At 39.6% G+C, this 23,633-nt stretch overlaps 1 protein-coding gene across 8 annotated transcripts in view; it reads left to right on the forward strand.

Moving 5' to 3' along the window:
• The window catches only part of ARHGAP24 (Rho GTPase activating protein 24), an 878,267-nt gene that overhangs the window by 799,424 nt on the left and 55,210 nt on the right, over positions 1–23,633 (forward strand). For 7 of the 8 annotated variants that reach the window (XM_070791721.1, XM_019963048.2, XM_070791723.1 and 4 more), the window contains one exon: positions 6,269–6,391. In XM_070791721.1, coding sequence (XP_070647822.1) covers positions 6,269–6,391 — 123 coding nt within the window. Of the gene's footprint in view, positions 1–6,268; positions 6,392–6,428; positions 14,015–23,633 lie in introns of those variants that run through there. The other variant, XM_019963049.2, reaches the window with a different exon arrangement.

Consider the following 23,633-nt stretch of genomic DNA (forward strand, 5'->3'; position numbering starts at 1 on the left):
AGCTGTTTTCAGCTTACACATAATGTAGCTATATATGATAGGATGATTCCTTCTTCCAAAGAGAATATGATCTAGCAAGGAGTATAAGAAGTATGTAAAACAGTATTATAAAGTAGTCATGAAATTAAAATGTCACATTAATTATATTATAATGTAAGACATTTAGTAATGTGTTTGCCGTGTCCTGACAGCAGACTACAGAGTGATGGTACAGCCTTCGGCCTTTAATTAATTCTCATTTTCTTGTTTAAGAGTATTAAAATTTTTTAAATCTCATTAAAGATTAATGCAAAGTTTCTGTTGACAAAATGCATTGAAATTTTGCCACTCTGATATTTTTGAAATTAACCTTGGAGGAAAAAATACTTGTAAAAATTATGATTAGTAAAGCATACCAAAACTCTTAATTTTCAGAGAACAATGTCTCTATAGTACCCATGAAAAAATGAAAAGGATATTGAATGTGAGGTCAATTTGTTTTCTGGCCTTATTTTGTAAATTACATGCTATTTTATTATTTTTTTGTTGTTGTTTATTGAGATGACTGTATCCATAGAAACCTACAATTTGTTGCTTGTAGTTCACAGGACACTGGTTGTTTTCCAAATGTCATTCTCCATAAAAGGGAAGAAATGTTTTTCTATTTCAGTAACTTTCCACTGATGTGCTTCATAATTTGCTTTTTATCTTGCAATTTATCATTAAAGTTCTACTACTGAAGACTCAGACTAAGTGTTGAAGAAAATAATGCTTAAAAAATTAAGACCTTGGAGTCATATGTGTAGAAATTAATAACCCTACTTGAAACACTTAAATATTTTCTGTAAGCTCTAATTAAATTGGTAGTAACTAGGTCTCAGTCTGAACTGATCTGTAATTGGAAATGAGGAAACATTTTGCCCTTGAAATTATTAACAGTATCAGAGGTGTTCACTGAAATGTCCTCAGGTCTGTACCATGAACTCTGCCTGGAAACTGAACCCAAATGTTTCCCATGAGCAAGTTGTTTTAAAGTTTAAACACAAACAAGTAGTTCACTGTGTATCTTTAAAAGTTTGTTTACTTGAGCTGATACACATATAATATTTCACTTCTGATCATTTTGCTTTTAAGTTCATAATTTTAACAATTTACAGTTAATTCTCCAAGGGATAATAACCTACTTTGGTGACTGCTTTTGGAAATTTCCACACAATAAATTCAGCGAAATATTTCTTTAAATATTGTCTTTAAGAAAGGTAGCAGCCTATTTTACTGAGAAAGTCCTAGTTACATGATACAGCCTGTACTTTGAGCAATGCTGGTCTGCTGTCCCAAATCCTCTCTTGGGAATGTACTCAAGGATGTATTTTGGGAAAGAGGAAAGAGGTTACAGGTAAATAACCTACTGAGAATTCTGAAAGTTCAAAATTGAACCATTTTAAGCAGCACTGAATGAAGTTAGTCATAATTACCTTCCAGCTCACCTGGGATTTTTGCTGATTAATGCTTTCATGAGCATACAATTCTTATCATTTCTTCTTTGCAATAATTTCTTTCTGATGATAAAATAATACGTAGCTGAACATCTGGAAAATACAGAAAAGCACCAAAAGAGAGCAAAAATTTTCCAATCCTAGCATTCACAGATAATCATCATTAAAATTATCGTGTGTTTCAATCTAGTATCTTATTTATCTGGCTTTCTATCTATTGAAAATAGAGATATCATATGTGTATCTATATAATTTGTACATTCTCTTGTGTATTAAAGGTTCATATTAATAAATATTCTTCAAAATCTTAATTTTAGTGATTTCATCATAAGGAATATTATCCATATTCCCATCAACAGTGAGCATATATATCTCAGTATACCATTCCCAATATTTCTCTTAAATATTTAAAATCTTTGCAGAGGTTTTCGTCAAAAGTATTATCTTTTAAATTATTATTTTGTCATATAAGAGGGGTTGAAGTTTCCATGTAGTAAATATTTGTATTTATTTATTGAATAACTGTACATCTACTTTGGCCTTCCCCCATGGCTCAGGGTTAAGTAAAGAATCCACCTGTAATACAAGAGACATAGGAGATGTGGGTTCTATCTCTGGGTAGTAAAGATCCATTGGAGAAGGAATTGGCAGCCCACTCCAGTATTCTTGCCTGGAAAAAATCCCAGAGGAGTCTGATGTGCGATAGTCCATGGGGTCACAAAGAGTTGGACACGACTAAGCGACTCACACACACACACACATACACTTGAATTTTACATTAAGCTTTTTCTTAATCTACTTTTTAATTTTTGCAAAAGTTAATCATGCCAATTATTTTATTTTGGGGAAGGAAAAACTTCATATTAAATGCAAATATACAGAAGATCCCAATGAAATGTATACATACTTTCAATTACATATAAACAAGTAAAATTGAATTATGTGACCTACTTGGTTAATTTAAAATCAAATGCTTGAAGTGTTAACACTAGCACCAAAGCATTGCTACCAATCCAGGTTAATATCTAAAAGGTAGTTTTAAAAAATAAAAATAGCACTGTATAGATATTCATGTTCAAGCAGAGTTTACAAATGGAAAATATATACTGGTTATATTATAATATATATCCATATATACACATATACATGGATTGAAGATGACTATAATCCTATCTGGAGAAGGCAATGGCACCCCACTCCAGTACTCTTGCCTGGAAAATCCCGTGGACAGAGGAGCCTGGTAGGCTACTATCACTCTGGTGATAGTTACTTAAGGATACAGTTTAAAATTTTACCTTTTGAAAGAATTTTAGGTTAAATAGTTAAATGGAACATTAAGAGTGAAACTTGATCCAAATCCTTGAAAGTCAACATTGAGCTTATTCATTTATCAAATCATACATTTAATAAATTGTCTTTGAGTCCCTGCAATTGCAAGGCACCATACCAGAACTGTGTACTCTCAGAATACCGTACTCTCAGAACTGAAGGATCATGAATTAGGAACAGATGGCTTCTCCAGTTAGAAATTACATACCTTTAGTGCAGAGAATTTAGTTCATATCTATACAAATGTCTCCAATTGTTTTAATCACATTCTTAGCAATGAGTCTTTTATTTCCACTGAGACCCATAGAGAAAAGTCTTTCTAAATCTTCTTCCCCTTCTTCTGCTAATTCAACTGAAGAATCGAGATCTATATCCATGGGTGAAATTCACAGGTGGGATTTTATATTTGTGATTGACAGTCAAAATGAGATTCAGGGTCAGACACACAACATCGTTGGCAGAGATAGAGAATCAAATGAAAAGTCAGGGGATAATGGCCTGTAGTGCTTATCATTCTCTTTTTTTCCCCCTGTTTTCAGGCAGAAACACTCCAGTGGCTGTCGCTCACTTTCATTATTAGGCCTGTCTCTGCCAGGGTTGGGCGTGACACAGCAGGATATTGCTGTCTGAATTGCTAAGCATCCTCCAGGCAAAGACAATAATTAAAATATTTTGATTTCAAAATGGTAATGTTTTTTATGAGTGGATCAGATACAGAATAAAGTTTTAGTACTATGCCATGCCAAATGAAGCATCTTTTTCTTTTGTCATTTAGTTCTTTCTGCTACTTACGTCACACAGTCATGCATATGCATATTAATGTGTGGTAGATTTTCCTACAGGGAAGATCCCCTAGAGAAGGGCTTGACAACCAACTCCAGTATTCTTGCTTGGAGAAGCTCATGGACAGAGGAGCCTGGCGGGCTACAGTCCATGGGGTCACAGAGAGTCAGGCACGACTGAAGTGACTTAGCAAATTTTCCTACATGTACAGTATACAATTTTAATGTGCAGTGTTATGTATCAAAGAAAGACAGCCTTCTAAAAAAAAAAAAAAAAAGCCTCCTCCTGTGTATGTGTATTACTGACTAATTGTTCCTAAGCCCTTAGTAGCATACTCGACGTGTATATCTCTGAGGTCAGATTAGATGTACTATGTCCTTTTTGCATTTGTAGATACAGGAGGCAGTTAAATTAGAATGAATGAATATTTTCAGAATTTCTCTTTCAGCCTAACAGTACTAGTATTTTAACTTCGTTTCATTTGATTTTCACAAAAAATTTATTAGAGACTATTATTTCTAAAGCATGACTAAAAATACTGAGTTTCCAGAAGTTATGTGATTTCCCAGAAGATACACTGCTAATAGAAAATATAACTGCGGTTTCAGCAGGGTTTTCTCTGATATTCTGAACCTATACTATTTCAGATACAAGTATGAGGATTGACCTAGGATAGACCTAGAAGTGTAAGAGGGTCATTGTTTCCCTAATAGTGAGCTGTTCTCTTCAAAGTGAAAAGGCTCCTCTTGTTTATTCAAGAGATTTATAAACTTTAGGAAATTGATTGGATGTTGTCCCTCACCCTCCCCACCCCCTAATTCAATTGTATTGAAATGTAAAACACCAATGCTGGCATTTCTACTGATTGGCTTAAAGTTATTTCATTTCTCTAACCTCTCACCTGTTCTGTTAACTTGCATCATGCTAGAAACGTCATATTTCCAACCTAGGACATTTGTATAAAATTCAGAGAACACAAACTCAAATTCTAGAGTTTTTGGAGCTTTGCAAATGAGGCTGGATGTGCAAGAATAAGGAGTGGTGGGACTTGTAAATTGGAGCCTCAAGCTTCTCATAAAGGAGCTGTTTTTGAGCTCCTTCAATTGCAACGTGTGATAGCCAGCTCTCAGAACTAAAGGGCTGTGAATTAAAACAGTTGGTATCTGCTCTGATCACTTACAAACAAATGACAACAATGTCTCAAACAAATAAAACACTGGGTATGAATGCATCCAAACCAAGGCTACACCTTTCCAGCACTTCATGAAAATTAAATTGTGCATAGATAGTTTGACCACCTTAGAAATCGAATAATACTAACATATTATCAGAATTCAGAATGAAGTATTTAGTGATCCAATTTCTTAATTATTCCTTCTGTGAACAATGCTAGTCATGAGTAAAGAGAGTGAAGCAGTTCAGTCTCAGATACTTGTTTTCAGAAATACTCCTTTAAGCATAAAAATGTTTCAGAGACCACTAGCATTTCAAGATTGATTTCAGAGATTATACAGGTTTCAAAGTGTATGTGTTGTCTTTCCGGGAGGGGGAGGAGGAAATAAGAGAAACCAACAAGCAGTTATGTATGGATGTGAGAATTGGACCATAAAGAAGGCTGAGAGCCAAAGAATTGATGCTTTTGAACTGTGGTTTGGAGAAGACTCTTGAGGGTCCCTTGGACAGCAAGGAGATCAAACCAGTCAATCCTAAAGGAAAGCAACCCTGAATAGTCATTGGAAGGACTGATGCTGAAGCTAAAGCTTTTCTTTGGCCACATGATGCAAAGAGCCAAGTCACTGAAAAACCCTAATGCTGGGAAAGATTGAAGGCAGAAAGAGAAGGGGGCGAAGAGGATGAGATGGTTGAAGGGCATCACCAACTCAGTGGACATGAGTTTGAGCAAACTCCGGGAGATATTGAAGGACAGGAAAGCCTGACATGCTGCAGTTCATGGGATTGCAAAGAGTCAGATACAACTTAGCACCTGCACAAAAACAAGCAAGGAGTTAACTGCTGAGGTTTCCTAAAGCTCACTCTTAGGTGGGAGGGCCATTTGGGATGTTGATTTGGCCGTTGTGACTGGCCAGGCTTCTGTCGTCTTTTGTCTGTTCCCCTGAAAGTGTGATCAAGGAGAAGAGGCTCCCCTTTCCAGCACAGTAAAATAGAGGCGAGACCTCTGGGTCAGATTTTCACATGTGGCTCTTTCCCTCTCCTGGACTCTTGTTCTCAACCATGATGTCCTGGTGGCCTCCCTGTGTATGCCGAGCAAAGGCAGACCATTCAGTTCTTGCTTGGAATGAAAGCTCAGGCTCTGTGGACCACTTCTCCATCTTTCATTTTGCTATTGCTATTTTTCCTTATTCAGCAGTGCAGTGTGAATAGACTGGATTATGAGTTAATGCAGGCCTATGGGCTGTTGCTAGGACAAAAAGCTAGGCTTTGTTTGGGGAATGACATTTGTTTGCTGGCTTTCTCTTGGAAACATAAGAGCCTTTCCCTTTTAAGCAGATTCTTTTTTTTCCCCCATGCTGAAACCATGGTAAATATTTTCAATTCATTGGGTAGAACCTAGTGCTAGCTGCATTAGGTACAGTTTATGTTTCAGGGATTCATCGGAGGCAGCTGATGAGGAAACTTGGCTGAGCACACACTCATGTGTAACTGCTCCTGTCTTTTTACAGGAGGCGATCGAGATCGAATGACAGCCAATCATGAGAGCTATCTCCTTATGGCGAGCACCCAGAATGATATGGAAGACTGGGTCAAGTCCATCCGCCGAGTCATCTGGGGACCGTTTGGAGGAGGTGAGCAGATTTTAAAATCATGGAAAAACAGGAAGGTTGGCCAAACCTGTTCATCCTTTCCCCAAGCCAGTGTCACTATCAACTCCTATTTTCACATGAATGAATGTTAAAGTAAGTAGTAGACTACTGATTTATTTTTAGACACATATCTAAGTAACTTCTAGATGCTGCGTGTGTGCTGAGTAGCTTCAATGGTGTCCGACTCTTTTGCGACCCCATGGACTGTAGTCCACCAGGTTCCTCTGTCCATGGGATATTCCGGGCAAGAATATTGGAGTGGGGGTGCCATTTCCTACTCCAGGGGATCATCCCAACCCAGGGATCGAACCCATGTCTCATGTCTTCTGCATTGGCAGGCAGGTTCTCTACCACCAGCACCACCTGGGAATTTGGATCAAATATCATTAGTAACCAAATTTCTTTCATGAATACTTTGAATTATAAAAAGATATAATATTTTTCTTTTATTTTAGATTGTTCCTTTTTATATTGTACTAACAATATATATGACCCTGATACCATAAATGTGGATTAGTTAATTGCATGTAGATACAGGACAAAAAAACATTTTGACTGTTAGTTTTGGATGAGATTTCAGTTCCCAGATGCACGGTGGTATCAAACAGAAGTAGCAAAGCATTAAATGAGAATCTGCTAATTAACAGAGTTAAAAAAAAAAATCTTTTAAATCAGGAAAGCATTTCTGGGTTTGATAATGTGTTTTTTTTTTTAAATATTATTTATACAGTGTAAAGAATACGTATTTGAAGAATAAGGTTTATGGTGCTATGAACAGAGCTAAAAGAGGGAAGGAAAGATAAAAGATGTGATATTTTCTGTCAAGTATTATAAAATAAAATGATATAAACAGAAAAACATATTTCAAGAGAAAGAAATAAATAAGAAAGAAACCAAATAAATAAGGACCCCAAAATATTCATCTATAACTAACATGTATTTCTAAGACGGTAAAACCTAATTATTTTATGTTGATGTAGTTAAAATAGATGGCATAAATCAAATGCATATTTAATAAAGCAACTGCAACTTTTGTATTTATTTTATATTCTCTTTTGTGTATTGTCAGCACCCTGAATTCAGACGTGAAATGTTTTTCCCTTAACATATCAGATGCTTCTTAATGACTGACCTCATTATATTTTAAAATAACTTCAAAAATTTAGTTAAAAAAGTTGAAAAGTTAGGTTAAAGTAAAAATAGTGAACTTGCATGGAAGATATGTTGATATTTTATAAAAGCGGTGGTACATGTCTGAAAATTGTTGGTCATTTAGCAACAATGATGTGGGAAAAGGAGAGGTTGACCTTTCATCCCAGTTTGCCTGGTAACAGTGTGGTTTACAACTGTTGTCCTAGGCTAATTATTGACAGTGCTACCTCTCACTCTCATGGTGTCCTAGTTTGGATGGCAATTTGTATGGTCACCCTATTCATATACTAAAATGGCTAATAAGTGACTTCAAAATGTTTGAAGAGGCTGGTGGGCTAGGACTCCATCCCGGTGTCTTAGCAGAGGGGTCTTCATGATTATTCATGAGAGATACATGTGCTGTTACCTTCAGGGTCAAGGATTTATGGGGAATACTAAGGATATGTATTTTCAAAGTTTGTGTTGTTTCTAAAGACCGTCTTCTCCCTCCATTATCAGATTTTGGGGGCTCCTGAGTTCAGGAGGATTCTTAATATCTGTAGAAAATGGTACTTTTATTGGGGGATTATTTCCATCAAGTGTGTTACTTTCTCCCTTTCCTCCTCTTCCATCTGTCCTTTTCTTAAGGAAAACGAATGAGATCCAGTTTACTTCACCAGATCAGTGGCCACAAGAAGTCCTGTCAGCACAGGGGTATCACAAATGATCTTGGTTCTTAAGTATTAATCTTCAAATTTATGAACCTGGAACTCTAGCAGTTGATTGGTTTACATTCTTTATCCTATGGGATATGCTTCAAAAATTTTGCAAATGCTTGATTCAAATTTACTTTTAAAGAGATCTATTTTAACATAGAGCACTTAGAATAGAAACAATAGTCTGAAGAATAAATCTTCTCTTGCCCTCTTTGTTTAATTGAAGAGTGTTAAGAGATTGCACACCAAGCTCTTACTCATTCAGTTTGCAAGAAATCTTTTGTGACTCATCTTAAAGTCAGAATTTTCTAAAGTTATTACAGAATGCAGAACCAAACTGATGCTGATCCCGATAGAAGGTTGCAAATGTCACCAAAAATCTTGTTTCAAGTGTTTGTATTAATATGGCTCCTCTATACTTACTGATTGATTTTTAAAGAAATATTATAAATTTGGGCAATAAACAATAAATTTATGTGACTGAGAATTCCTTTATCCTAGGAGTTCTACTTAGTACTTCCTTGAAAATAAGTTGAGTTTTTCACTGATTAAGAATATTTTAAAATCACTCCATTAGTTCAACCTCACATTTTGTAGATTAGGTCATTAAGACCCAGTGAGAAAGAATGACTTTCAAGTGTCATATCATGAATAATATAAGTAGGAAGAAACCTTGTGTCTTCTGACTAGTGAGCTTCCTGCTTTATTACACAATAGTGTGACCTGTTACTTTCACTGTGGGACCGTGTGCTAAGTCTCTGCAATCATGTCTGACTCTCTGTGACCCTATGGACTGTAGCCCACCAGGTTCTGCTGTCCATGGAACTCTCTAGGCAAGAATACCAGAATGGATTGCCATGCCCTCCCCCAGGGGATCTTCCCAACCCAGGAATCAAACCAGCGTCTCTTATGTCTCCTGCATTGGCAAGCACGTTCTTTGCCACCAGCACCCCCTGGGAAGCCCACAATTACACGTCCCTGTTTTATTGATAGTATATTATTCAGTACATAAAAAACAAGAGTGTTTAAAAGTGTGATAAGTAGAATGAGTATAGTTGAGTCCTTCAAAAAAATCTGAATTAATGCCATCAAGTAAGTGAAAAGACAACCCATAGAATGGGAGGAAGTATTTCCAGATCATAAATCTGATTTTGCACTTGTATCCAGAATATATATATAACTCTTACAGCTCAAAACTAAAGACAAATCAAAATTTTGACTCAATTAGAATTAATTTAAAAATGGGCAAAGACTCTGAATAAACATTTCTGCAAGGAAAACATACAAATATCCAAATAAGCACATGAAAAGATGCACAGCATTATTAGTCATCAAGGAAATAAAAATCAAAAGCACAATGAGATATTGTTTCATACACGGTAGGATTGCTGGAATCAGTAAGTTCAATAATAACAAGTATTGGTGAGGATGCGGAGAAATAGAAACCTCCCTATATTCCTGTTGGGAATGTAAAATGTAGCTGTTTTGGAAAACTTGGGCAGTTCCTCAATGATTAAACATAGAGTTACCATATGGCCCAACATTTGTAATCTTAGGTATATACCCAAAAGAAATGAAAATGTATGTCCACACGGAAAATTGTACGTCAATATTGGTGTACTCAGTCATTCATTTGCGTCCGATTCTTTGTGACCCCATGGACCATAGCCCACTAGGCTTCTCTGTCCATGGGATTTTCTAGGCAAGAATATAGAGTGGGTTGCCATTTCCTACTCCAGGAGATCTTCCTGACCCAGGTATCAAACCTAAATCTCCTGTGTCTCATGCATTGGCAGGCAGATTTTTTACCATTGTGCCACCTGGGAAGCTTGTACATCAATATTTATAGCAGCATTATTCCTAAATGCCAAAAAGTGGAAATGCACTAATGGATAAACAGAAAGTGGTATGTTCATACAATGGATTAGTCAACCATAGAAAGAATGAGGTATTGATACCTGCTACAGTGCAATTGAATCTTGAAAACATGCTAGGAGGAAGAAGCCAGTCAGAAGGAGCTGTATGTGTATGTGTGTGCATGCTCAGTTGCTTTAGTCATGTCCAGTTCTTTGCAACACTAGGAACCACAGCCCAGCAGGCTTCTTTGTCTGTGAAATTTTCCAGGCAAGAATACTAGAGTGAGTTGCCATGCCTTTCTCCAGGAAATCTTCTCAACCTGGGGATCAAACCTGCATCTCTTGCGTCTCCTCCATTACAGGCCAAATCTTTACTGCTGAACTATAGTCCTATTTATATGAAAATACAGGACAGAGAAATCTATAGAGACAGAAAGTAGATTACTGACTGCTTAGGGCTGGGGTGGGGGAACTGCAATTATAGACAATGAAATGTCTTCTTTGCGATATATTGAAGATGCATCCAAAGGTACTACATAGACTATGATAAATCAGGGTGGAAAGTCACCTTCCAAAAGTCTTTATGGATGCCATTTAACCAATGACAGCAACAATCTTTGAGCAGTGGGAAGGAGATTGGAAGCCAACAGGTATTTATTTGGGATTAATGATCTTGGATTCTATGATGAAGATAGGAAAGGGAAATGTATTCTCCAATGAAAAGCAATTATGACAATTCAGTGTCTATAACTGCAGTTTGACAGCCTTTGTTTTTAAAGTTACAGTTTTTCATGAGGCCCTGGAGCTTATCTTGTTCGGGTTGTTTATCCATGTAAAATATTTCTTATTTATGGTTTTTATATTGGACTTTTAATTAAAATATAGGCAACACCTGAGGAAGTTGCCTTGCTTTTCAATATTTAGAAATTAAAAACTAAGTGAAAATCATAAAATATAGACTTTGGTGTTTCTTCCTATGAAATACAACAAACTTATGATGAATACTGAGATGAAGGAAAGGAACCAGTGGAAATGCAAAAAGGAGACATCCTCTCTTAACAACCAAACCTGATAACCTAGTTCAATATTGAATCTAGATACCTCCGGTTTCTGTTACCTGATTAACTTCCCCCGATAAACAGTTGCTTCCCTATTCATAATGCTCACTGAGAAGTACATGGTATCTGCTTAAAAGTCAAATCCAAAAGTTGCGATGTCAAAACATGAATTTAACTTTGGAAAACTTTAGGGTTTTGTTTTTGTCATGTTGGTTTGTTTTTGTCTTTTTTTCTCTGGGTTCCTTTTTCACTGTTTTTGAGGCAGTGTATATGGAGGTACCCAGCCTGGGATCTGGGGAGAGTGAGAATTCCATTAGTTGTTCATTAGACCTGAATGCAGAGCCTAATTTTAGCTACTAACTAAAAACGGTTCTTCCTGTATATTTCTGTCTCCTTACGAAAAGCCTTGAGTCAGAGATGTATCAAGGCAGTAAAAATACTGAATGTAATCCTCATGATGAATAACTAGCACGTGGGCAAGCAGGGGTTAATTAAGTAGCTCTGTGGTCCTGCCTCTGACACAGACCACTGTGTCATTTCCCATAAGTGGTGTTACTCCCACCTCTAGTTTCCATACTTGTGAAATAACACTGGAGAAAAATGTTTCAACTAAGATTCAGTCCAACTCCAAAGTCCTGTGATTACATGCATTCCCTCCATACCAAGGCTCAGAGGAGAGATGTTTTCAGTCACCAAGGTGCCTCCCTCCAGCACTGCCACTGTCTTGGTGGACAGAGTTATGTATGTCACAGTTCCTTATTTTCCTAGCATCCTGCTGTGACAGGGAAAACAAAAACAACGTTTGAACCATGGGACAGAAATAATAACGATTTCCAACAGAAGTTCTCCTATCTGGGCATGCTCATCAGAGTAATGGTGATGAAGTTTCTCAAGGGAGGACCTTTGTGTAGTATTCCTCACAGCTGTTTTAACACTCCTGCTGAAAGGCTCAGAAGGCACCCAGAGGCCTGAGGGGTCAGTTGGGGTTAAAGCACTCGCATTCCCAATCTGCTCATGGAACAGCCAGGTGGATGAATGATTAACCTAGCCAGTCAATTGTTCAGTGACTAGGACCAAGGAGGTTGGTAGACGTCGGGGCTGGGGTTAAGTGGGTGCATGCAAGAGCTGGGGAAATATAAAAACAGGATCAATTTTCAAACCACAGCCAGAGAAATAAATATTTAAATGTATAAACACACATAAGAACCCGTTTTAGTTATAAATAAATATATATATATATGTAAAGGAGTTAACTTGTTTTGTGGTTATACTTGCAGATTCCTTGTTGCTATGTCTTGAATATTTTTCTGTTTCACACACACGTGTATATAAACACACATATTTTTTGCTTTTTTTAAAGTTTTTTTTTTAATATGGACCATTTTTAAAGTCTTCACTGGCTTTGTTACCATATCGCTTCTGTTATTTATGTTCTCTGTTTTTTTGGCCACAAGGCATGTGGGATCCTAGTTTGCTGCCCAGGGATGGGACCCAAACCCCCTGGGTTGAAAGGTGAGTCTCAACCACTGTGCCTCCAGGGAAGTCCCTACACCCATAGGTTTTAATGATATGCACATTGAGATCGGCACTCACAAATAGATTCAGTGGCAAAGTACCTGGAAAAAAAAAATCTTGTGTAGGAATGGAATAAATGCAGAAAGGAAAGGTCAAAAAGTTGACCCCTCGTGGGGATGGTTTGGGGCTGAGGCAGCCAGCTGTGAAGGTATGTAGAGGAATAGACCGGCCAGGGGAGGCAGCGGCAAAGTCAGAGGAAGAAACCAGGGGTTCACAGGGCCGCGTGGCATTTCCCTCCTCCCCCTCGCACTGTTGTGACTGCACCTGCTGCATGTGACCACGGGCACTGACGGCAGCCGCAGCCACGGCGCGGAAAGGGCGGCTGCAGCCCTGCCAGCTCCCGCCCAGCTCTCACTGAGAAAAGGGGACCAGGAGCGGGACAAGGGGGAGGAAAAGCTCCCTGAGCAGCTGCCTCCAACAGGGATCCTCCGAGGAGCCTTCCTGGAACGGGGCACTGGGACTGTTCTGACGTGGCGGTTCCCTGGAGAGCCCCGGGAGTTTAAAGACAGAAGGGAGAAGCCCGCCGAGAGCATCAAAGGCTGAGGGGTACTGTAAAAGGACCAAGGGAGTTTTTTGAAAAGAATCTCTCATGCATCGAAATGCCTTCTGGAGAAGGTGCCATTACCAGCCTCCCCTTTTGCTCAGATGAAAGGAGCCGGCAAGGACGGTCCTGAAGTATATCCCTCAGGGGCCTTGTGGTCATTGTTCCTCTTGCCCCCGGCTCATGGCTATTTGCTGACCTTTCCAGAGGAACCTCAGTACCCCCCCAGTTCCAGCTGAGAAGCCAGTTCTCAATTAAAAAATAAAAAAATTTAACAATCCTGCTGTCTGAATGGGAGGTGCAGCTTGCTTGCTGTGGTTCTTTTTGCTGTGGCATTTTGGAATGTCTGCAGAAACTTTAAAAAGAAACAGCCTCCAGAACTCTCGGGATTAGGCAAGAGAAAAGGAAATTATTATTTTGGGGGGCCAAAAAAGAAGTAAATAAGAGGGGGTAACTTGTCCCCCATCCAGGACCTGGCTGATCAAAATCTTCAAGTTCTAGGAAACCGCGCTTCAAACCTAACAAGCATGAGGCAGAGTGGCTGTGGAGTCCTGAGATCGTCCAGAGGCAGGTTTTAAAGGAAGCCTGAACCGGGTTCAGAACTCTGGCCTGTATGATGCCTGAAGACCGAAATACTGGGGAGCGCCCCTCAGGTGCCTTGGCGTCTACTACTTTCATTCCTAAAACTACATACCGAAGAATCAAACGGTGTTTTAGTTTTCGGAAAGGTAGGTAGATAATATGTTCATGTCCTTAAAAAAAAATGTACAGATATTTTCTGATGCTTAAAAGTCAGTTTATGCTCAGACAAAATGCGAATTTGGAAACCAAGAGTTTAAAACTGCACTAGAGTGGTTTATAGGTGGTTTTGCTTGTCTGCACGTACTTCTGGAGGCGCCTATTGATCTGTTTGTTACTGTCTGTGAATGGGTCGGATGGGCGGGGCTTAAAGAACGGTGGTCCTATGGGATCACCTTGACAGCCGGAGAACAAGCAAGCTGGCCCCACCATGCTGAGGGGAGGGCCCAAGGCTGCCTTGGGCTGTTCCCAGACCCACATCCAGCAGCCCTGGTGTTCCCCCTTGAGATGAGTCCCTGTCAAGTCTCTGTCCTGTGCTCCCATCAGATCACTTTGATTCTGTCTGCCTGCCCTTGCCTCACCTTCCCTAATGAGAAAATTTTAGTAATCACTTTATCTGTAGTGACTCTTTTTCAGGAGGCTTTCAATCATATTGATTAACACTGATTAGAAATAGGGGTCACCTTGACTTTCCAAATATATCAGAAGGTGGCATTGGGAGAGGGCAAAGATATGAACGATCAGGAACAAGGAGTGGGAAAATTAGAGTTTATGATCAGTAAAAGAAACTGTTTCAGAAATGACTTGTGTAGGGGGAGTTAAAGGGTACAAAATAATAAAGAATATTTCTAGAAAATGTTTATGTATCAAAATATTTTAAAATGTCCTTTGACTTAAAAATGGGAGTAATTAAATCAAATTATTTAACTTGGAACTAGGTTATTATAATTTTAAAGTTGTGTATGCTAAGTTAATAACTTAATCAGAAGCCGATTTGAGTAACATCTAATATGGTTCCTTCTCCCCTTTTTGCTTTGATTTGCCCATTGATTAACATTCTCTATACAGTAATTAGCAAAAAATAGAAGAAAAAAGCCATATTTAAAGCAGGATATAGTGGGAACTTTAAAAAACTAAACCTCATTCCTTCTGAATCTTTTCCTTTGAGCAGTTAATATCTGGTTGTAATCATTATCATATATTATAAGCAAGGAATTGAGTGTTAATTTATATTGCTCTCTCATCCACAAAGACAATTAAATGAGAGATACGTCTCATATTTTACAGATCTCTAGAGATCTTGTGGTTACTGTAAGATTGCATCATTGATAGAGGAATTGACAATGAAACTGAAAAAAGCTAGGAATTCATTGCTTCAAGGACATCCCCTCTTCTGCTCCCTCCACCCATCAGCAACTAAATTGGGTTTATCCAAACAAGGAGAGAAGGTCTAATTTCCTGGTTATCACTGCTCATTTGTAACACGGAATGTTCTGGGGAACAATTACTTTATCTTTGAAACACAAAGTGGGTTTTTTATGTTTTGCACTTTCTGTCTTGTCATGAGCTATAGCACTTCTCCAAGAATCCTGGCTAGCCCTGCTATTCATTATGCCCCCTTCCCTCTCTCCTGAAATATCAGCAAGGGAAGGCAATGCTGAAAAAAAAAAAAAAAAAAAAAACATGGGCAGGCTGGCAAAGGGCAGCCACAGAGTGGGAATAGCGTCCATTTATCATCTCCCGTGGGCTATTTTTAAATGATTGTCCTTGCCTCTGCGAAGTCTTGGTAATCTGAGGAATGTTGAGCATTTGAGTCAAGGATTAACAGATTTTTAATTGACAAAGCTGCATTCTGGTCACTGTCAGAGGAGACTTACCGGAAGCGTTCAGCTGTTTTCTAAGTTCCTTCTCCCCTTCTGCTGAGCCCTGCATACCAGCCTCTCCCAGGTCACTGCTCAGCCAGCTAGGCAGTGAGGCTTTGGAGGAAACAGTGCCAGGCTGTGGCTGTGAGACTGTGTCTGTGCGGCACTAGCCAGTCCCTTCAGCAGCAGCGTCCAGCGGAGAGTTAGATCTTTATTCAAGGTCCTGCACTGAAAAGAATGAACTTTTCTTTCAATCCCAGGTTCCCAAGCCATGCTACCTTAAGAAAAGAGTGTCACTTTGTTCTTTGTGTCATCCCCTGGGTGCTCTGGGAGTTCTAGAAGTGGATGGGGGTTTCGGAGTTCCTCTCTCAAGCCTCTTAGAAAGTATCCCCTGAAATCCTTTCAGGAATCATGGGAAGGCATCCAGAAGTGAAAAATGGTGACATGTCTGCTTTTCCTGATCCATATTTAAAACATATTCTCTCTGTTGTCCTGGCTAGGCTGACAGAATGGATAGGCTTTCAGAATGCAGAGGGGAGTTGGACTGAAGTTTCCAGAGGTCTGTGGGGATTGCAGCTTCTATACTGAGCCAGTGGAGCTCACTGCTCAGCCATCCTTTCTCTTTCAGACCTCTTCTGTCCTTTACTGTTCTTTCCATCTCTGCTTCTTTCTTTAGGTACTAATAGGGGTCTCCCCTGGAGAAGGCAATGGCAAACCACTCCAGTGTTCTTGCCTGGAGAATCCCAGGGACAGGAGAGCCTGGTGGGCTGCTTTCTATGGGGTCGCTAAGAGTCGGACACGACTGAAGTGACTTAGCAGCAGCAGCAGCTGCTTTTCTGGAGAAGGCAATGGCAACCCACTCCAGTACTCTTGTCTGGAAAATCCCATGGACGGAGGAGCCTGGTGAGCTGCAGTCCATGGGGTCGCTAAGAGTCGGGCACGACTGAGTGACTTCACTTTCACTTTTCATTTTCACGCATTGGAGAAGGAAATGGCAACCCACTCCAGTACTCTTGCCTGGAGAATCCCAGAGATGGAGGAGTCTGTTGGGCTGCCGTCTATGGGGTTGCACAGAGTCAGACAGGACTGGAGCGACTTAGCAGTAGCAGCAGCAGGGATCTCCCCAGGTGGTACAGTGGTAAAGAATCTGTCTGCCAATGCAGAAGACATGGGTTCCATTCCTGGGTCAGGAAGATCCCCTGCAGGAGGATATGGCAACCCACTCCGGTATTTTTGCCTGGAAAATCCTCATGGACAGAGGAGCCTGATGGGAAACAATCCATAGAGTCACATAGAGTTGGACATAACTGAAGCGACAGCACACGTGCATGCACACACACACACATACACAAGGGTCTCAGAACATGCTTTCCCAGTGGTTTTAAAAATTGAGGGAATGTGAACCATCTATCAGGCAGGAAGCTGGGGAGAGTGGTGCTTTGTTGGATTTATGTTCTGCTGAGATAAAGGTTAGAATGTATTTTTTACTATTTTAAACTTTATTTTTTTTACCTCCATAAGACTAATATTGAATATACACAGCATAACTCATCTTTTGATTACTTGGGGGTGCATAACATTTTGGATCCTGATGTCAGTGAAATTTCTAGTCAGAAAGGGCTGGCTGGTTTATGATTGTTGTGATCACAGGACATACCAAAGTACAATTTTATGCCCTAACTTTATCTTGTCTTTTTCTCGAGTTGCTCTCTTCTTGGAGATATGTCATCATTAATTCCCCAGTTGTTCTCCTGACACATACCATAGCCATTTAGTTATTGTTGTTTAGTAACTAAATCATGTCCAATTCTTTGCAACCCCATGGACTGTAGCCCACCAGGCTTCTCTGTCAATGAAATTTCCCAAGGGAGAATACTGGAGTGGGTTGCCATTTCCATCTCCAATAACCATTTGTGGTCATGCCATATTGCTTCTGTGGGCTTCCCAGGTAGCACTAGTGGTAAAGAATCCATCTGCCAATGTAGGAGACAAAAGAGATCCCTGGATTGGGAAGATCTCCTGGAGAAGGAAATGGTAACCCACTCCAGTATTCTTACCTGGAAAATTCCATGGACAGAGGCACCTGGAGGGCTGCAGTTTGTGGGGTCACAAAGAGTTGGACACAACTTAGCAACTTAAGAGCAACATATTGCTTTTTCCTTCCTTATATACTTTCAGCTTCATTTCTGTTTCCATTGCCTTAGTTGTTTGTGCCTTTATCGTTTCAAGCACACAACTGACTTTTTAAAAATTTATTCATTTTTCATTGCAGGATAACTGCTTTAAAATGTTGTATTGGTTTTAGTGTTGTCCTCTGATTCATCAACATGAATCAGCCATATATATTTCTATATATCCCCTCCTCTTGAACCTCCCTCCAACCTCCCACCCCATCCCACCCTGCTAGGATGTCGCAGAGCACCAGACTGAGCTCCCTGGGTCAGGTAGCCAATTCCCACTGGCTGTCTGTTTTACATACCGTGGTGTATGTTTCAATGCTTCTCTCTCGGTTCATTTCACACTCTCTGTATCCCGTTGTGTCCATAAGTCTGTTCTCTATGTCTGCATCTCTACTGCTGCCTTACAAATATGTTCATCAATACCATTTTTCTAGATTCCATATATATGCATTAATATATGATGTTTTTCTCTTTTCAACTTACTTCACTAGTATAACAGACTCTAGTAGAACTGACTCTGATTCTTCCTTTTATGGCTGAATAATATGTCATTGTATTAATATATGTGCACCACATCTTCTTTATCCCCTTTTATCTATTAATGGTCATCTAGGTTGCTTCCATGTATTGGCTCTTGTAAATTGTTGTTGTGGTTCAGTTGCTAAGTTGTGTCTGACTCTTTGCGGCCCCATGGACTGCAGCATGCCAGGCTTCCCTGTCCTTCACCATCTCCCAGAGTTTGCTCAAATTCATGTCCCTTGTGTTAGTGATGCTATCCAACCATCTCATCCTCTGATGTCCCCTTCTCCTCTTGCCCTCAATTTTTCCCAGCATCAGGGCCTTTTCCAGTGAGCTGGCTCTTCACATCAGGTGGCCAAAGTGTTGGAACTTCAACTTCAGCACCAGTCCTTCCAATGAATATTCAGTATTATTTCCTTTAGGATTGACTGGTTTGGTCTTGCAGTCCAAGGAGCTCTCAAGCATCTTCTCCAGCACCACAGTTTGAAAGTATCAGTTCTTCAGTTCTCATCTTCTTTATGGCCCAACTCTCACATCCATACCATACCTGACTGACTACTGGAAATATCATAGCTTTGACTATATGGACCTTTGTTAGCAAAGTGATGTCTCTGCTTTTTAATATGCTGTCTAGGTTTGTCTTAGCCTTTCTTCCAAGGAACAAACATCTTAGAAGCACAAAACTGATTTTAACCTTAAAAGTGGCTCTTCAAGACAGCATCCATCCTCACCTCTTTTTACCCTCAATATTGTTCACACGTTTCATACAGTTAATTTGCTAAGGGTCATCCAACCGATATTCATGAAACAGTACTGTTGAGCAGTGTTCCGCAGCTCAGAAATGTTTTATGAGTTCCTGTTGCTCCCAGGAGGATGTCCTGACTATTTCATGTCATTATCAAGGCCTTCTAAGCAACTACAACTGTTCCCACGTCCCCAGACTGGCCCCACTTTCCTCCCTGAACCTATCTCCTATACCACTGCTTTGCTTCTGTCCGTTGTCCCTCCTCTGCAGTCTGTCCACACTTTCTTCAAGTCATTGTTGGCTCTCACTTCTTCATCAGGCTGTCTCTGTTCACCTCTTGTATTCTTTACTCTGTAGTCCTTGTATTTACTGTTTTAAATTTATTTATTTTTGACCGCACTGAATCTTCATTGCTGCGTGGCTTTTTCTCCAGTTGTAGGGAGTGGAGGCTGCTCTAAGCGGTGCGTGGACTTCTCACTGTGGTGGCTTCTCTTGTTTCGGAGCACAGGCTGTAGGGCTCAGGCTTCAGTAGTTGTGGCACGTGGGCTTAGTAGCAGCAGCTTCTGGGCTCTAGAGCACAGGCTCAATAGTTGTGGTACACGGGCTTCGTTGCTCAGTAGCATATGGAATCTTCCCGCACCAGGGATCCGACTCATATCTCCACCAGGGAAGCCCTCCCTTATATGTCTTGCATGCTGCCATCAGGCCACTTTATCTTCATATCTATCTTCAAGTGCTCTAAACACATTTTTGATAAGATATATATATGTGTGTGTGTATACATATATATATGTGCATGTGTGTGTTGACATATATATTATATATGTATTTGTTTATTTCTTCTGAAAGATAAAAACAGCAATAGGTCTTTTCAGTCCACGATTTAAGATTTATTGCAAACTGGTGACATACAGTGTTATAACCTACTAGTTCATAGGCAATAACAGAATAGAATATCTTTATAGAAACAATGAATACAACCAATAATTTTTTAAGTTAGTTGTATATTTTGGATATTATAATCACATTTATGGAAGTTGATTTGTCCAACAGAATGCTGCTATTTAAATCCATATAATTTTAAATGGTGCTGTGAGTATTAATAGCTCATCAGTTCACACATCACAGTTTTACAGAGTCACCTACCAAGTGATTCTGGGGGTGAGAAAGCAGACAAAACAGGTTGCCTGGAATCTGTGAGCTCACACCCTCCTTGAGGATAAGGAAGCATAAATAAAAGTAATTGTTTAATATATAAAAAGCACTACAACAAATTATGTATGAATTCTGAGGAGCTTATGAGTAAGAAGATGTACTATGGGTTCATCTGGAAAGGCAGTGATTCATATGAACGTGAAATCAGATTTGATCTTTGGAAGTTATGGAAAGACATTTTCTACTACATAATCCTAAGAGAGTGGTCAGTGTTCCTGTGAAAAAACTGTATGTCTGAATTGAATTAATATATCCAGTAGAAAAGAAAGACTTTTAGAATCATATACACTCGTGTTCCTATCCCAGATCTACTGCTTTCTGTATGTATGACTTTAGGTAACCTTGCATCTCTGAGGCTGTTTATAGAAGGGAGATGCCCTTGTAGAATGTCTGTGAGTGTCAAATAAGAAAATGTGTGTAAATTCTGTGGCTTGGTACCTGGATGTAAATGATGAGTTTAATTACTCTGCTAATTATTCTGCCGGTCTAAGACCAATGCTACCAGGTCACTATTTGCACATGATTACACTTTCTTAATGATTTCAAGACTTTATTTTTCTCCCTTGTTCCCCATTCTGACAAGGAGAGTCAAGCTTTTACCAAATTCTTTGGTTGTTATATAGATTCTGAGCTTCTTGAATTCAAAGGTTTCTATTCATGTGAGGTTTGTTGGCTACTTAGAAACTGCTGGTGGGAGACCAAAGTAAGCCTTGGCTGACTTTGCTTCTTAGTTCTGTACTATGTCTTTTATTTTGGTTTGTCCATTTACCATGGGCATATGTTCATTTTTAATTGAAAATTATTACAATCCTGGTCACACCAAGACTTACTCTGCTAGCAGGGTTGCAGTAAATAGAAATATAAGTAAAAGCAAATTCTCTATATGACTTGGCAGTAATCTATGGAATGGGAGGGTCAAGGAACTCTGAAAAATAGTTGATGGTAGAAAATTTATGTAATGACCAAGAAATTGGCTAACTTGTACCTTTTTCATCAACAAAGACTTTTTTCTTTTCAAGTTTTTGTAGAAATCAGTACCACAACCTGTGAAGTCTTGATAAGTTTCATTTTACCTTGGAGTTATTCACTTATTTCCTTTAATTGAGGGGGTTAAGTATTTTGTTTTAATGCCTATATTAATTCCACAGATGTTTATGGAACACTCAATCCTTACCCACTTTGGTATTGAGTTCCAGAGAATAAGCCAGTGTGCCTAAGTCCATTCAAGCTGCTATAACAAAATGCCACATCCTGGGTGACTTCTAAACAATAGAAATTTATTTCTCATGGTTCTGAAGGTTCAAAGACTGAGATAAAGCCAGCATGACTGGGTTCCAATGAGCTCCCTCTTCTGGTTTGAGACTGTCCACTTACTTGTTACATTCTCAAGGAGTAGAAAGAAAAAGAGCGAGCTCTCTGGGGTCCTTTTTATAAAGGTATTTGGGTTGGCCAAGAAGTTCATTCAAGTCTTTCATAACATCTTATGGCAAAACTCAAACTAACTTTTTGGCCAGCCCAATGCTGATCCCACTCATGAGAACTTTACACTCATGACCTAGGGTGAAAGGTGAAAGGGTTAGTCACTCAGTCATGTCTGACTCTTTGTGACCCCATGGACTGTAGCTCACTAGGCTCCTCTGTCCATGGTATTCTCCAGGCAAGAATACTGGAGTGGGTTGTCATTCCTTTCTCCAGGGGATCTTCCCGATCCAGGGATCAAACCTGGGTCTCCTGCATTGCAGGCAGATTCTTTACCATCTGAGCCACCAAGGGGAAGGGATACTCATGATCTAATCACCTCTCAAAAGCCCTGCCTCCAAAAGTCATTCCCATAGGAATTAGATTTTCAACATAGAAATTTGGGAGGGACACTAACATTCATACCAGGACACATGATAGAAGGAAGTATGAGCCTTGGAGTCCTTCACATCTGTCACAAATCCCAGTTCAGTCCTTGTGTCTGAAGAACCTTAAGAAATTTACTCAAACTTCCCTTCAGTTTATAAAATAAACAGTAGTATAAACTGTCATCCAGCATCATTTTTAATAATTATAAATGTAGACTATTGTCATCTTATAATAATTGTGAAAGTATAATCTTTTTTTATTTTTTAAACAATCCTTTTTTGACTGGTGGCGAACTAGTCCAGTGTGGATAAGGATCTAAATAAATAATTAGAAAATGATATATTAATAAATCAAAGAAGAAACATAACAAGTTTGTGACTGGGATGGGTATGAGGTAATGTTTATAAGGACTTAACACAGGAGATTCGGAGAAGGCAATGGCACCCCACTCCAGTACTCTTGCCTGGAAAATCCCGTGGATGGTGGAGCCTAGTAGGCTGCAGTCCATGGGGTCGCTAAGAGTCGAACACGACTGAGCAACTTCCCTTTCACTTTTCATTTTCAGGCATTGGAGAAGGAAATGGCAACCCACTCCAGTGTTCTTGGCTGGAAAATCCCAGGGACGGGGGAGCCTGGTGGGCTTCCATCTATGGGGTTGCACAGAGTCGGACACGACTGAAGCGACTTAGAAACAGCAGCAGCAGCAACACAGGAGATTATATGAGTTGAATTTTTCAGGATAAGTTTTCCTAGGCTGACTCTTGACAATATGACTTATGTTCTACCAGGACACCCAAAGATATAATAAGTCATAACACACATAGGAAACAACAAATAGTTCAATATAGTTACCGAGTAGGTTGTTTTTAAGGGAGCAGCAGTAATGAGGGTGAATATGGCCCAGAACCCGGCATGGAAAGGGCGCTACCTAAACGCCTGTTGATTGAATTGTCAATGAAGCGGCAGAGACTGGATTACAGAGACTATGTTTCCTGAAAAGGCTTCCAGGTGGTTCAATGGTAAAGAATCCACCTGCGAATGCAGGAGATGCAGGTTCCATCCCTGGGTCGGGAAGATCCCCTGGAAGATGAAATGGCAACCTGCTCCAGTATTCTTGCCTGAAAAATGCCATTAACAGAGGATCCTGTTGAGCCACAGCCCATGGGTTTGCAAAGAGTCAGACATGACTGAGCACACACACATTTCATGAAAAGGAGCTTGGTTAGCCAGTGGGTACCATTGGAAGAAATTAAACAAAAAAAGTGACGTGATCTGATTTAAATATTATGACTATCACTATGGCAACACTTGCCTGACTTGGGAACTTGGCTCTATAAAAGTCAGTTAAGAAGTATTGAGGATCTAATGGCAATGAGTTTGGAAGGGACCGATGTGGTCA

This window comes from Bos indicus, chromosome 6 (assembly GCF_029378745.1).
Source record: "Bos indicus isolate NIAB-ARS_2022 breed Sahiwal x Tharparkar chromosome 6, NIAB-ARS_B.indTharparkar_mat_pri_1.0, whole genome shotgun sequence".
Classification (NCBI taxonomy): domain Eukaryota; kingdom Metazoa; phylum Chordata; class Mammalia; order Artiodactyla; family Bovidae; genus Bos; species Bos indicus.